This window comes from Sus scrofa, chromosome 3, assembly GCF_000003025.6.
Source record: "Sus scrofa isolate TJ Tabasco breed Duroc chromosome 3, Sscrofa11.1, whole genome shotgun sequence".
Lineage (NCBI taxonomy): Eukaryota > Metazoa > Chordata > Mammalia > Artiodactyla > Suidae > Sus > Sus scrofa.
In genome coordinates this window covers 95044367-95060977 of record NC_010445.4, presented here as the reverse complement: position 1 = coordinate 95060977, position 16611 = coordinate 95044367, and the positions used below count along the sequence as shown (strand labels likewise).

At 36.1% G+C, this 16611-nt stretch overlaps 1 protein-coding gene across 4 annotated transcripts in view; it reads right to left on the bottom strand.

Moving 5' to 3' along the window:
- The window catches only part of SRBD1 (S1 RNA binding domain 1), a 224887-nt gene that overhangs the window by 72962 nt on the left and 135314 nt on the right, over window positions 1–16611 (bottom strand). For all 4 annotated transcript variants that reach the window (XR_002342735.1, XM_021087562.1, XM_021087563.1 and 1 more), the window contains exon 16: window positions 14610–14692. Coding sequence is in view for 3 of the 4 variants with exons in the window: in XM_021087562.1 (XP_020943221.1) it covers window positions 14610–14692 (83 nt within the window). In the remaining variant the exon portion in view is untranslated. The remainder of the gene's footprint in view (window positions 1–14609; window positions 14693–16611) is intronic.

The window sequence follows — 16611 nt, the reverse complement described above, 5'->3', positions numbered from 1 at the left end:
TTATGGCATCCTCACAACAGAGTTAAAAAAAAAAAGAGCAGCTATAATGATAATGTACCATTCATTCATTCAGCAAATACTTATTGAATATCTCTTATATGCCAGGTGCTGGGAGCTGTGGAAACACCTTACCCTCATATGAGAATTTACATTCCATTAGAGGAGAGACACCAAACAAGAGAATACTAGGATTTCAGAAATTTTAAAAGTAGTTCTTGGAGTTCCTGCTGTGGCACAATGCATTAAGAACCTAACTGCAGCAGCTCAGGTCTCTGTGGAGGTGTGGGTTTGATCCCCAGACATGTGCAGAGTTAAAGCATCTGGTGTTGCTGCGGCTGTGGCATAGGTCACAGCTGCGGCTTGGATTCAATCCCTGGCCTGGGAACCTCCATATGCCATGGGTACGACCATAAAAAAAAAAAAAAAAAAAAAAGTAATAAATAAATAAAACGTGTAGTTCTTTTTTGGAGGGGGAGGTGGGTGAGGGCTATAAAACAGTGGGCTTCTACTTCTCAGAGAAAATAAAACACCAGATGGGGGGAAACCCCTTCCAGTCCTGCTTTCTTTCACTTCTTCTAGGCCACCCACCACCCCAGGCACCTCCTTCTGAACTGTTGTCCATTTTCTTCCTTAGCCTCTTTCTTTGATAAACTCTGGGTGTCACCTCCTCAGACTCCCTCTTTCTCCACTTCTTCAACTTCTCTCTACTTCATCCTGCTTCCTATCAATATTTAGACACATTTGAAGACTGCCCTCCTCTAAAAACTCTCTTCTTTAAAGGCTTGTATACACCTGTCTAAGTGCTCACCTTTCATTCCATCTTCAATTTACTTCTGACTTCTGCCTCCACCATTCCAATGATATTATTCTTGTTATGGTCACCATCAGTATTTTTTAAAAAAATTAAACATGAAAGACATTTTCAATTCCTAACCTATCTATACTTTTTCAGTGTTTTATAATATTGATTTCTGCTTCTCAAACTCCTATCTCCCTTAGATAATGGTGTGTCCTGATTTTCCTGCTATATCAAAAATTCTGTAAAGTGCATTTACTTATTTAAAATACCTGGAATCTTGTTACAATCAGATTCTTTTTTTTTTTTTTTTTTGGTCTTTTTGCTATTTCTTGGGCCGCTCCCGCGGCATATGGAGGTTCCCAGGATAGGGGTTGAATCGGAGCTGTAGCCACCGGCCTGCGCCAGAGCCACAGCAACGCGGGATCCGAGCCGCGTCTGCAACCTACACCACAGCTCACGGCAACGCCGGATCGTTAACCCACTGAGCAAGGCCAGGGACCGAACCCGCAACCTCATGGTTCCTAGTTGGATTCCTTAACCACTGTGCCACGATGGGAACTCCACAATCAAATTCTGATTCAACAAGTCTGATAGGGTAGGTCCAAGAGACTTTCATAGGGTCTCTTGCTACTCAAAGTGTTGTCCTCAGACCAATAACATTGGTTATCACCTGGGAATTTATTAGAAACGCAGGATTCTCATGCCTCACCTTAGACCAACTGAATCAGAATCTGCATTTTAATGAGACCTCGACGGTTTTAAGTACATTCAAGCTCAAAAAGCATTAGAGACCAAGGGTTCTCAAACCTTAGCCATTAAAATACAGATTATAGGAGTTCCTGTTGTGGCTCAGTAGTTAACAAATCCAACTAGGAACCATGAGGTTGCGGGTTCGATCCCTGGCCTCATGCAGTGGGTTAAGGATCCGGTGTTGCCGTGCGCTTGGTGTAGGTCGCAGAAGCGGCTCGGATCCCGAGTGGCTGTGGCTGTGGTGTAAGCTGGTGGCTGCAGCTCCAACTGGACCCCTAACCTTGGAACCTCCACATGCTGCAGGTGTGGCCCTAGAAAAGACAAAAAGACAAAAAAAAAAAAAAACAAATACAGATTACAGGGGCCCACCCATAGAATCTGTGATTCGCTACGTCTAGGAAGGGCATGCCAGAATTTGCATTTCTAACAAATTCTCAGATGATACTGATGTTGCTGCTCCAAGGACTGTACTTTAAGAAGCAATGGTTCTCAACCCTGCCTGAACATTAGAATGTTATGTTAAAATTTTTAAGTTTGTTGATGCCTAGGGCACCCCAGGCCAATTAAACTAAAATCTCTCGGGATGTGGCCTAGGCTAGGATTTTTAAAAGCTCCCCTGCTTAATCTTAAGGTTTCTAATTTAAGTAATTTAAGAGTGTGTTGGTGGGGGGTGGGGGATAGTGGTGAAAAGAAAATAGTATAGGACGAATGCTAGTCATATAATGGTAACACATTACACATCAGTCCTTAGCATCTGTTCTACCAACTCTGTCCTGTAAATAAACACTAGAAGTTAGTATGATAGTCTACATGCCCTAGGCCCTGTCTCTAAAATGACCATTTCAAATAATGGAGCAAAAAATATTTAATTCTTAAAATTCACAGAGAAGAATCCAATATCTGCGAAATAAAAAAATTTAAAGATAGTGTTAAAATTCTGCATTAAAGAGCATTTGATTAGGTGCGAAATTAGGGTCTTAAAAAATGAAAATTTGAAAGAATATTATGAAGAGAAATGTAACCTAATATTAAATATGTTTTCATTTTCAAAAAATGAAAGAGCTGTGTTGTTTTCCTTTTCTTTCTTTCTTTTTTCTTGGCCATAGAGTGTAGTGGCTTGAACCCAGGCTGCAGCGGTAAAAGCACTGAATCTAATCACTAGACCACCACAGAAATCCTGCTTTATTGTTTTTAATTATATAAATCCTCAATGTAACACACACACACACACACACACACACACACACACACACACAAATAGATAAGAAATTAAAACCAACTGGAAGCCAAAGGTCCTGAGATAAAACACTTCTATCATCTGATCAAGCTTTTCTGCATTTTTTAAAATAAAATTTGACATGAAAAGTACAGAGTATAAGGGACATGTACTACCAAACAATACAACATACAGGAAGTATAATATAAACATAGTTGAAATTCCTGGGATACCCCTCCCAGTTTCCAGTTCCATCCCATCTCATGCCCCACCCAAGGCAACCACTACCTTAGATGACAATGCTTATTTCCATCTATATGATCACTATATAGATCAGTATTCATAAGCAGTATTCAGTATTCTTTTCATATTTAAAATTTTATAGCGATCATAAAATACACACTCTGCAGCTTGTTTTCTCTCTTAATATTATATCTTATAAAGTTTATATATATTAATACAGGTAGCTCAAATTGTGTCATCTTTACTCCTACATAATATTCCATCATCTGAGTATACTACAGTTTATCCTCTGTTTTCCAGATGATAGACATGCTGTTTCCAAATTTTTACTACTATAAATAGTTCTTCAGTGAATTTCTTGTTCATGTCTTCTTGTGTACCTGTGAGAGAATTTTTTCAAGATTGTGTGTATACCTAGCAACGATATTAGGTGAAAGATAATCCCCACTTCCCACATTGCTACTTTTCAGTTGCTCTCCAAAGAGGCTGTACCAGTTTATATTTCTACAAGTGCTGTATAAGATTCCCAGGGCTCCACATGGTTGCCAACATCCAAACTGTCAGGTTAATTTTTGACAACCTGAGAGGTTTCCTATTGTGGCTTTAGTTTGTATTTTCCTAATTACTAGTCAGAGTGATAATTTTTTCATATATTTTCTATGTATGTTTTCTCTTCTGTCAGCCACTTGTTCACATCCCTTGCCTATTTTTCTGTTGAATCGTTTACCTTTTTTTTCTTTTAATTTGTAGATCTTTTTAAATTATGGATCCTTTATAGGTTACATGTGATGTAAATACCTTTTCCCTGACTGGATTTTCTACATATTGTTTTCTGATTCAGACATTTTTTTTTCATAAATAAATACATAAGTTATTGAAATTTTCATTGAATTTTTTATTATAGTTGCTTTATAATGTCAGAGACATTTTAGATTCTAATGCAATAAAACTTAATCTTTTTATGACAGTACCTTTAGTGCCATGTGTAATTTTTTTTCAACCATCCATGATGAACCTAGTTTTAATTACTGTGAAAATACTTAAAAAATTTAGAAATCCTAATAGTGATTTTTTGTGCTGATGTATGAAAATCAGAAGGTGAACTTAAATAGAAACTGAACTTGATCTAGTTTCATTGTCCAAGGTCAATGACATACAAAGAGAAAGCAAACAAAAGATAAAGGAAATTAGATATATCATTGTTAATAATTTAAAGCATTATTGGTAAAAGGTTTTTCAAATCCCACTATCATGTCACATTTCTTTTAAAGATAAGTAATGTTATACCAGGATGTGTGTATATATACATGGCTTATTACATTGTCAGTGATTTCTAAGAACCTGAGAAAACTATAGTTAATACTTCAACATAGGAAGCACAATTTATTCAGAAGTGGAAAAAAAAAAATACCCGGAGTGGACATTTTAAAACTTAAAATTTAGGAATAATTAGCAAAAGTACATGTGTTCATACTCCCAGTCAAGGTCAGTTAGTTGTTTTTGTTCAGTTATAGAAACAGCTCAGTTATGATTAAAAAATAAATGAAATATCTGACTTGCAAGGCTAAGTTTGAATTTCATTCAAAATACCAGGTAAATCAGAGATTCAAGTATACATCATACCCTGGAACTTAACAGTTAAGGGACAAGACTGTAGAAACATTTGGCAAGTTACTCCACCTATGTGAACAATGCCTGATTTTTAGAACAATTTCCTCTATGTTTCTTTCAGCTTTGTGTTTAATCTACTTTAAAATATTGCTTTAGTAGGGCAAAATCCAGGTGAAAGTCATCTAAGTGAATATCCATGGGACAGACTCTTTTCTATATCCTACTCTATAACAACACATAATTAAGGGATTTAAATGTTAAAAAAAGATTTGGACAAACAATCTTGACAGATCAAGATCCTTAGTAGCTTTTATATACCTAAATATTTCATAATCCCTATAATATAATATAAAATTTTTAGTTTTTAAAGAATAATATGATCAGTGAAGAACTGAAGGGTTTTTTTTTTAATTTTTAATATATTTTTAAAATCCAGAACTGATCCTACAGAGTGGGTTGGGAAAGAAAACACAAATTCCCACCTTTGAGGTTTTACCATGAAAAATTTCAGCTGGGAAGATGATTTTCCGTTTAGAGTGACTCCTCATTATACATGATAATGAGGAATAAAGATGGCCTGGATATAGAAAATCCAGAGTTCCAGAAACTCATTTTGGAAAATCATTTCATTCTCTAATGTCATCAAATGATCTAACAGAGAGGCACAAAGCAACTGTTCTGTCTTTTCGACTTGACTGTGGATACTCATTAACAAACAGAGGTGTTAATGAGTATGAAAGTCTCTCACACACAGTCCAAAGAAGAAATAAACAGCAAGTAAATCCAACTTACTTAAGTTGTGCTCTCAGAATACGACAAGGCCAAGCTAAACCATCGCTCCCCATGTCCCACAGACTTCAACAGGGCCAATCCTGCATCATCCTGCTCTCACCCTGGAGTGTTTTCTTGGGAGTAACACCAAGCCACTTTCCAGCAAAGTCTTTAGGGGTCAGTTAGGGATATGTTGTCATTCGACCACACTGGCTGCCTCTCTCTCAAGAAATAATGACAGGCATGTGTTTTTAAAATCAGCTCTACCCATTTTCTAAGACAAGGATTGGAGTGCTGGCTTGAGCATTTTAGCTGTTATTAAACCAAAAGTATTCTAGTTTCTATTGAAATAATAATATTATAGCTTCTATTATTTCATCTATTTAACATTCTTTGAACAGCTTTCATTTTTAAAATCAGCCATGTTTGTCCAGCTACTCATTATTTAAGTCAGAATAAATGTGTTAAATTTATACTAAAAGCACTTAAATGTCCCAACTGAAAAGAAATCCAATCCCATTTTGGCTGTACTGTAAGTCTATTGTTTCAAGGCTTAAAACTAAGTGGCTCATAGGCTGGGAAATGCAAACAGATATTTATTTTATGACATATTTTTCCTAATAATCATTTTACAAAGTTTGAAAAAAGGCTTAAAAAAAGAAAAGATAAATTCTAATCACACCAACAAAGAGATAAATACCAGTCACCAGCCAGGCATTGTTTTCTTCAGTGTAAATGCATATCTCTAGTTCTAAACTGATTTAATTCTCTTTCAATAATATCACAAACTGATTTAATTCTCTTTCAATAATATCACTGTAATTTAAAAATACATGAAGAGCAATTTCTCATGCCATCAAATCCACCTGGAAAGCCTGAATTTTTAATGGCTGTATCATATTTCAACTGAAGGATATATCATAACTCAATTTTCCTACTGTAGTCACTACCAATGTTGTGTTCTAACAGCAAACTTTCATGTGAATCTTAGAAGGAGTTCTTATTACCTCCTTAGAAGAGACTCCTAAAGAAAGAATTACCAGACCAAAGGGATGCATTTTTTAAAAGTGCCTCTTGGGAGTTCCCTGATGGCCTAGTGGCTAAGAGCTTGGCATTGTCATTGTTGTGACCTGGGTCATTGCTGTGGCTCAGGTTCAATCCCTCCCTCCCAAAAGGGCACCTTGATAGACATTAACTATTTGCTAGAAATAACAATTTACACTCCCACCAGCAGGGTATGTGAATGCTCATTTCATTGTACCCTTTTTACTTGCACAGATACTTATCACTTTATAACAATTTCACTCAATTGTTAGGTTGAAATAATACCCCCTTGTCTAATTTGGGTTTCTCTGATAAACAGGAATTTATATTTCATCCATGGTAAATGGTATGCAGAGGCTCCTTATAACTTTTTTTGTAAACACTTTATATAAACCAACATATAAATATGTACAAATCAATAAGAAAATACCAAACTCTAATAATAAAATATATAGTTATTATATGTCACATACATTTGTGGCAAATAATTTCCCTACTATATTATCTGGCTTTAATGTGTTATATAACATAAATCCACTCCTAGGTATACATCCAAGAGAAATGAAAACATACATCATAAAACTGTATACACAAATGTTCAGAGTAGCAGTATTCATAATAGCCCCAAAGTGGAAGTAACCCAAATTTCCTGAGAAATGGATAAGCAAAGTGTGGCGTATGTATACAATGAGATAATATCGCTCATAAAAAGGAATGAAGTTCTGATACATGCTATAGCATGGATGAAACTTGAAAACATTATGTTAAAGGAAAGAAGCCAATCACAAAAGGTCACATGACATATCCAGAATGGGCAAATCTATAGAAACAGAAAAGTTGCCTGGGTCTGGGGAAGGAGGGAGCACTGCAGAGTGACTGCTAATTGTTTCTTTTTGGGGTGATAAAAATGTTCAAAAATTGGATAGTGCTAACAGTTTCAAAACCCTGCAAATAACTAAAAATCACTGACTTGTACACTTTAGGTGGGTGAATTTATGTATGAATGTATGTACGGCGTGTGATCATACCTCAAGTTATTTTTAAACTCTATGTGTTGCTATACTGTGGTCTATTAAAACTTATACAAGTGAACTTGTCTCTTGCTCTAAGTTTTAGAAGTTTAAAATACTGCATATTTTTTGAAGCTACGGTGTTAGATAACATAAAATGCTTAGGGCAATTATACCTCCTTGGGATACTGTATCTGTAATTAGCATGAAATATCCCTCTTTCACCTGTTCAATACATTTTGCCTTAAATTCTATTTTATCTCATGTTAACATTGCTGATTTCTCATTCCTGTGCAATATTTTTCTCCAAATTTCAAAAATCAAGGTTGCTCTTTTTCTTTAGAAGTAACTCTGGCACTTATATATCTCAGCACTACATTTTATTTTTATTTTATTATTTTATTTCCCCAATACATTATTTTTTTTCTATTGTATAGCATGGTGACCCAGTTACACATACATGTGTACATTCTTTTTTCTCACAATATCATGCTCCATCATAAGTGACTAGACATAGTTCCCAGTGCTACACAGCAGGATCTCATTGCTAATCCATTCCAAAGGCAATACTTTGCATCTATTAACCCCAAGCTCCCAATCCATCCCACTCCCTCCCCCTCGGCAACCACAAGTTTATTCTCCAAATCCATGATTTTCTTGTCTGTGGAAAGGTTCATTTGTGCCGTATATTAGATTCCAGATATAAGTGATATCATATGGTATTTGTCTTTCTCTTTCTGACTTCTCACAGGATGAGAGTCTCTAGTTCCATCCATGTTGCTGCAAATGGCATTATTTTGTTCTTTTTTATGGCTGAGTAGTATTCCATTGTGTATACATATCACATCTTCCTGGAGTTTCCGTTGTGGCTCAGTGGTTAACGAATCCGACTAGGAACCATGAGGTTGCGGGTTCGATCCCGGGCCTAGCTCAGTGCATTAAGGATCTGGCGGTGCCCTGAGCTGTGGTGTGGGTTGCAGATGCGGCTCAGATCCCATGTTGCTGTGGCTCTGGTGTAGGCCGGCGGCTGTAGTTCTGATTCGACCCCTAGCCTAGGAACCTCCATATGCTGCGGGAGTGACCCTAGAAATGGCAAAAAGACAAAAACAAAACAAAACAAAAAACAAAAACATATCACATCTTCCCAATCCAATCATCTATCAGTGGACATTTGGGTTGATTCCATGTCTTGCCTATTGTGAATAGAGCTGCAATGAATATGCAGGTACATGTGTCTTTTAAGGAAAGTTTTGTCCAGATATATATATGCCCAAGAGTTGGACTGCTGGGTCATATGGTAGTTCTATGTATAGATTTCTAAGTACCTCCATACTGTTCTCCATAGTGGTTGTACCAGCTTACATTCCCACCAACAGTGCAGGAGGGTTCCCTTTTCTCCACACCCTGCCCCAGCATTTGTTATTTGTGGACTTATTACTGATGGCCATTCTGACTGGTGTGAGGTGGTATCTCGTGGTAGTTTTGATTTGCATTTCTCTAATAATCAGGGATGTTGAGCATTGTTTCAAGTGCTTATTGGCCATCTGTATATCTTCCTTGGAGAAATGTCTATTCAGGTCTTTTGCCCATTTTTCAATTGGGTTGTTGGCCTTTTTACCACTGAGTTGTATAAGTTGTTTGTATATTTTAGAGATTAGGCCCTTGTCAGTTGCATCATTTGAAACTATTTTCTCCCATTCTGTAAGTTGTCTTTTTGTTTTCTTTTTGGTTTCCTTTGCTGTGCAAAAGCTTGTCAGTTTGATTAGGTCCCATTGGTTTATTTTTGCTTTCATTGCTGTTGCTTTGGGAGATGGACCTGAGAACACATTTGCAAGTCTGATGTCAGAGAATGTTTTGCCTATGTTTTCTTCCAGGAGTTTGATGGTGTCTTGTCTTATATTTGTCTGTAAGCCATTTTGAGTTTATTTTGGTGCATGGTGTGAGGATGTGTTCTAGTTTCATTGATTTGCATGCAGCTGTCCAGATTTCATGGCAATACTTGCTGAAAAGACTGTCTTTTTCCCATTTTATGTTCTTGCCTCCTTTGTCAAAGATTAACTGGCCATAGGTGTCTGGGTTTATATCCGGGTTCTCTATTCTGTTCCATTGGTCTGTGTGTCTGTTTTGGTCTTGATTACTGCGGCTACATTTTATTTTTAAAAGTCTGAGATTCTATTAATTGGGGAATTTAAGCCTTCATCTTTATTTATTAATTATACTTATTACTGTCATCAAATATTTTATTTATCTACTATACTTTCTTATTTTCTTTTCTCTGCCTTTGGTTGGAATGATAAACTTTATATTTTATTCTCAAGATTTATGTTAAATGTCCTATTTGTGACTATTATTCATATATTTCAAATTATGTTTTTCAAAAAAAATTGTAATTTCTATCTGAATCTTTTTCCTGAAAGAGAATCCTAATACTTTGTCACTTCTTTTTCTTCTAAGATCCTCTCATGTAAAGTCAATCTGAACCAGACTGAAATATTTAAAGATGAACATTACAGTTAAAAAAAAAACAGTGAGACTCAATGATGCACATACCAGATACTGGGCATGTGTGTGTTGTAAAGCTCTCCATTGTCTCCTTACCTTGGTACTGTTTCCTCACAACATGCCTTTCCCTTTCTTAGACCTCCATCCCTTTACCCTTCTGCTTTAGGCAGGAGTACTTCCATAAATAATTCTTTCAAAGGTCTATAACAATCAAAGGTGAATCATGTACTGATCCAAAAATGTTTTTATCTTCTTCCCACACTGAATTGCTGGTTTGCCTGAATACACAATTACGTGTTCAAAATAACTTTTTTCTCACAACTCTGAAACTACTGCATTTCTACCTTCTATTACTTGTTTTTACCAATAAAAGGATGATGTCAATCTGACTATTTCCTTTGTAGATAAAAACTATGTTTGCCCTCTGGAAGCTTTTAGTCAATTCCTTCTTATTACTAGCATTCTGAAATTTCACAGGAAGGCATTTGAGTGTAGGTCTTTTGTTAATATTATTCAGTATTTATTAGGCCTTTTCAAAAAGACTTGGTCGTCTGCAGTTTGGAGAAATTTTATCCTATTATTTCTGTGCTTATTCGTCCCCTCTATTCTATTTACTTAAATTTCTATTAGATGAATGCTGAAGCTTTAGAAGGTGCTCTACATCATGACTTTTTGTTCATGCTTTCCAACTTTTTCAGTTTAGCTGTACTCTAAACTACTTCTTAGCTCATGTGCAACTGAACAACAAGAACCAAATAACCCAATCAAAAATGGGCAGAAGAACTAAGTGGATATTTCTTCCAGGAAGATATACAGATGGGCAACAGGCACATGAAAAGATGCTCAGCATCACTAATTATTAAAGAAATCCAAGTCAAAGCTACAATGAGAACCACCTCACCCTGGTCAGATGGCCATCATTAAGAAGTCATTTGTACAAATAACAAATGCTGGAGAGGGTATAGAGAAAAGGGAACCCTCCTACATTGTTGGTAGTAATGTAAATTGGTGCAGCCACTATGAAACAGTACAGAGTTTCCTCAAAAAACTAAAAACAGAGTGGCCCTATGATCCAGCAATCACACTCCTGAGCATATATCTGGACAAAAACATAGTTCAAGAAGATACACGCACCCCTGTGTCCATAGCAGCATTATTCACAGTAGCACCCCTGTGTTCATAGCAGCATTATTCACAATAGCCAAGACATTGAAAAAAACGAAATGTCCATTGACAGATGAATGGCTAAAAAAGATATGGTACATATACACAGTGGAATACTACTCAGGCAGAAAAAAGAATGAAATAATGCCATTTGCAGCATCATGGATGGACCCAGAGATTATCATACTAAGTGAAGTAGGTCAGAAAGAGAAAGACAAATACCACATAATATCACATATGTGGAATCTAAAATATGGCATAAATTAACTTTAATGAAACAGACACAGGCTCATAGATAATACAGAACAGACTTGTGGTTTCTAAGGGGGTGTGAGGGTGGGAGGAGATGAAGTGGGATTTTGAGGTTAGCAGATGCAAATTATTAAATATAGACTGGATAAACAACAAGGTCCTACTATAAAATACAAAGAACTATGTTCAGTATTCTGTGATAAACCATAAAGGAAAATAATATATAAAAATAATGCATATATATATATTTATTTACAACCAAACCACTTTACTGTACAGTAGCAATTAATGCATTATAAGTCAACCGTATTTCAATGAAAAAAATTGTAATTAAAACAAACAAACAAACTTGGAGTTCCCATCATGGCTCAGCAGAAATGAATCTGATTAGTATCTATGAGATTGCAGGTTCGATTCCTAGCCTTGCTCAGTGGGTTAAAGACCCAGTGTTGCCATGAGCTATGGTGTAGGTCACAGATGCGGCTCGGATCCCAGGCTTCTGTGGCTGTGGTGTAGGCCACCAGCTCTGATTTGACCCCTAGCCTGGGAACCTCCATATGCCATGGGTGTGGCCCTAAAAAGACAAAAAAAAAAAAAAAAAAAAAAAAAAGACCCAAAAAACTCAGAATCTTTACCTCAATCTACCAGTTCATTAATTTGGTTTTAGCTGTGTTCATTCTATTTTGCCTGTTTATGAGGGTTTTCTTTTTAATCTTAACAACCATATTTAAAATTCTTAGACTGGTTTAGTTTTTTTATTCTATCCCTTGTTTATTTTAGAAATGCAATAACCTCTCATCTCTCTGTGGATGTTCAATTTTATTATTTCAGAGTCTGTTGCCTGTTCACTGTTTCATTGTTATTTTTCTCTAAAGTTTGGGGTCTCATTTTTCTGTCATGGGTTTTCCTCAAACATTAGTGATTCTTGGAAGCAAGATCATCTCTCAGTCCCTATTTTTCTGTGTACACTGTTTGTCTTTGCCATCATGTGCCTCAGGTATATGTCAGGAATCTGTCCTACTGGGAGGAGACTCCTTGCATTTCCTGACAATCAAAGGCTAATTAAGGGATCTCCCAGCTCTCTGGCCTCTGTGTTATACTTAGTGCTTTAGCTTGTATTTGCAGGGGGGCATTGTCACACCACAGGCTGAGGTATTCTATACACACCTTCTTATCTAATACTGCAGGTCCCCTCTCACAATTTAAATGTAACTCTGGTTTGAGAACACAATTAATCTATACATTTGGGGGTGTGGCTCTACCAAGTTTTATTTCACTGTAGACGTGATACCTCATGTTTAGTATCTTTCAAGAATTTGTGAAATTTCTAGCCACTGAGGGGGACCCTTTCTTGTTTTCCCAGACTCTTACCAGCTTACTCTTGTGACTGCTTACATAGGTACAGATATACATGAACACCCTTCCTGTGACCGTATGGAAGTTGGAGTTGTGGATATGCCAGTGGTGGTAATGTAGTTAAAGAATGTCATGAGCTCAGCCTACCATCTCGATCACTTTCTGAGCGTCATTATTTGCGAAGTAATCTGTACTCCAACGTTAACATGGCTATATCTCTAAATCTTGGACTCATATATCCAACTCCAACTTGACATCGTTTCTTACATTTCTTACGAGCACCTCTCAAATTTAACATGTCCATTACTGAATTACTGACCTTATCTTCACCAAATATGCTCTACTCAGGCATCCTCCATATACCAAATTCATCACAACTCCTTTTCCCTCACTTATCACCAAGTACTCCCTACAGAATAGATTTAACTTCTTTCCATTTCTACTGCCATTAATTTTGTCCAAGCCACCATTATCTTTCAGCTGGAGTAGTAAGACTCAACGTTTAAGAAAACATTTCAGATCATGTCATTCCTCTGGTTAAAAGTCTTCCATTACTTCTCACTGCTGTTGGAATGAATTTCAAACTTTGTTATGTTAAACACTGTCTCTGAATACAAATCTGGAGACTCGGACCCTGCTATTTACTTAAAGACCTCTTTGATGCCAATAGGTTATTAGCCCCCTGGGTTCTAAAAGTTTCATTTCCCTTTCCTTTGTTCTACTACCTTGCTGAGGCATTCCATAACTTTATCTTGAATTCATATAACTATAGTTTCTCTTAACTATGATGCCTACATCATAGAATTGCTATAGATGTACTCTTTAGATAGTAGCCATTATACCTACCTGTAGCTAGATCAGTGCCTTTGGCAACTATCCTTGCAAAATGAACAAGCTCACTTAAAGGTTTGGATGCCTCTTTGTCTAACTTTCTTACTCCCGGCTAAGTCCCAATATATGACAGGTTAGTCCAGGCTTTGACCGTGTGATCCTGAGTAAAAATCGTAGCTACTCTAGGACACAGCTTCTTTTCCTGTCAAATGAGGAGGGTAGGTTTGTATGATCTCAAAGGTCTTTTCCATTTCTAGTGGAATTCAACCAAATTTCTAGTGGAATTCAATCAAATTTCTAGTGGAATGACCTTGTATAATATTTCCTTAGCCAAAGTATAGAGTATCTATCATTCAAATCTCAAGAAAATTATACAAAGGGTAATACTCTATTTGAGGCTTAAGAAAAACTTTCATTAAAGAGAAAATAATTCAACTCGAGGTTTCTGGAGAACACTGAAGTCAATATGGATTCATTTTGCAAAGATTTAGTGCTGCCCTTAATTGCCCAACGAACATAACCTCGAGAATTGAAAATACAATAACTGCAACAATAAACACTATTACTACTACACAGCAATGAAAATGAAACGTTTTAGCTCATCTTGGGTAACGACCAAAAACTAACTATAATAATCAAACAGGAATGAAAAACAGGAAAAAAAAAAAAAAAAAAGGGTAGCTTCTTCCTGAAAGATCAATAGTTCATAATGATTTACAAAAAGAGCCAAAATGCCCCCTTTCCCCATACCCCTTCCATTTTTTATAATAATGTTAAAAGGAGAGGCTTTCCAGATTAAGTTACTAGTCACATCTAATGTTTTAATACTTTTTAAACTGATTATAGTCCATTCTAAGTCTTGATCAAAATCAGAAACACCAAGGGGAAAAAAAATCCCCTCCTTCCTGAATAATTTATAACACCTAACTACCTTCCCACAAACTGTATAACCTTTGAAAGTGGGAGCTTATTCCCACTGACACTTCATTACTATGCCAAGTTTGAGTACTGCTCTCTGTATTGATGGATTTCATAAATTAAATGATCCACGTTGCTTTACCTGATACATTCCAACTCCAATGTGCTTCGGCTCAATTTTCACCAGCTCAGCTAATGGATCTTGTACACGCCTTGCTATGGAAACTGAAAAAACAGAATCAGAAAACAAGTATGACTTAATGTGAAAAGCAGTATCCAGATAATTACTATGTTAGTTCCTCATAATGCAAGGAGTTATCCCCCTTCCCCCCCAAAAGACAAACAATTTAACCAAGTTTCTAAGTTCCCTTTTTTTTTTTCACACAAAAAGTAAATACAAAATTTCAGGACTAATTATGTCACCAGAATTCCTAGGCATTTCTGAGCATGAACACACTGAAAGGGTTATACATTTGGAAAAACAAAACACCCAGTTGCTGTATTTACACAATAACCTCTCATTCTTAAACACAGCATAGCAGGGCACCTCACACTTTAAAGAACAAGCATATATTTGTTTTACTTTTATATAATCCTGCATTAGTGTAACATGATATACAAATGTAAATCAAATATGCTTATTACGACTAGGTCCTGATAACGATGGTAAATGACAGAATCATATCTTACATGCAAGCAGGGATCAAGTCCACAGGCTAGTGAATATACTTGTTTTGCCTTGAATATGACTGCAAGATTACTCTGAGGAGATCTGTGTCCCAACTGCTTGTTCCTAGTACACACACAGTCCTAATTATATCCTTTTCTTGACAATCACATTTCATTTTTAAGAGACTTAAGAGTTAACTTCAAACATTCCTTTACTTGTGTCATGACTTTATTTAGTCATCATCTTTTTTTTAACCAAATGTTATTAACAAAATCTCATAACTAATTTAGCATATAAGATAGACTTAGAGAAAAAAAATTTAATATGAATCTTAAGGATACTTAAGGCAGCTCTTTCTTTTTTCCAAGTAGCACAGTTACACTGAGTGTTACATGTGAACAGTCTTCATTTTCTAAGCACACGAAAGTTAGTGTTACTTACTTATATAGAAGGTCAGATGAAATATAAATTCATAAAGTGAAAACATTAATTAAGGCCATCAAAGGAAATCCCATGCCTGTTTTCATGTTAAACTGTTCAAGGCCTAGCAAAAGCAGCTACCTCTTAGAAGTAAATTATCAGATGCTCTAGTCACTGATTTGTGCCCCCTCTCATCAGAGATAAGATCTACTGTGAACGTCAAGTTCACTGCACGGTCATTCAAGTCTTTTTCATATCTGTTGTTATTACTTCTAACATATAGTGACAACGGCAGCTTGCAAAGCAAGCTTAGAGAGCCATAAACTGGTGTCTTACAATCTCCTTATTTCTCCCACAGAAAAGATGGTGTTCTAAGGTCTTCACACACACCTTTCTCATCAAATCTCACAAAAGGTTAATTAGTGCAAGCACTGCAGATTATAGGAGACATGGTTTCCTCAAATAACCACATTTATAATTACGAGTTGAAAATATACACCATCAGAAAGACACTTTATATCCTCTAAAAGCAAATACAGTCAGCCCTGCCTATCTGTGGGTTTCACATCCATGGATTCAATCAACTATGGATCAAAAATAATTTTAAAAAATTCCATGAAGTTCAAAGAAGCAAAACTTGAATTTGCCACTATCACCAACTATTTACACTGTGCTTACAACTATTTACACTATATTAGGTGTTGGATAACCAACACCTAATACTGGAGGATGTGGATATGTTATATGCAAGTACTGCACCATTTTATATAAAGGACTTGCATATAACATATCTGGGTATCTGATGTGGGTATCTGACAGGGGTCCTGAAAAAAGTCTCCTGTGGAGAGCAAAGGACAAGTGTATTATTTCTTTATTAGCCTTTATGAATATAATACAATAAGAATGATTTTCAAACACATACGTACATTGTAAAAACACTTTCAGATAACAACAACCCACAATAGTAAACTAAGTTAACAGTCATCAGAACATCTGCTGTGTAGGACGGCAATATTAGGAATTCAATAAAAGTATATCAACAATAGGAGTTCCC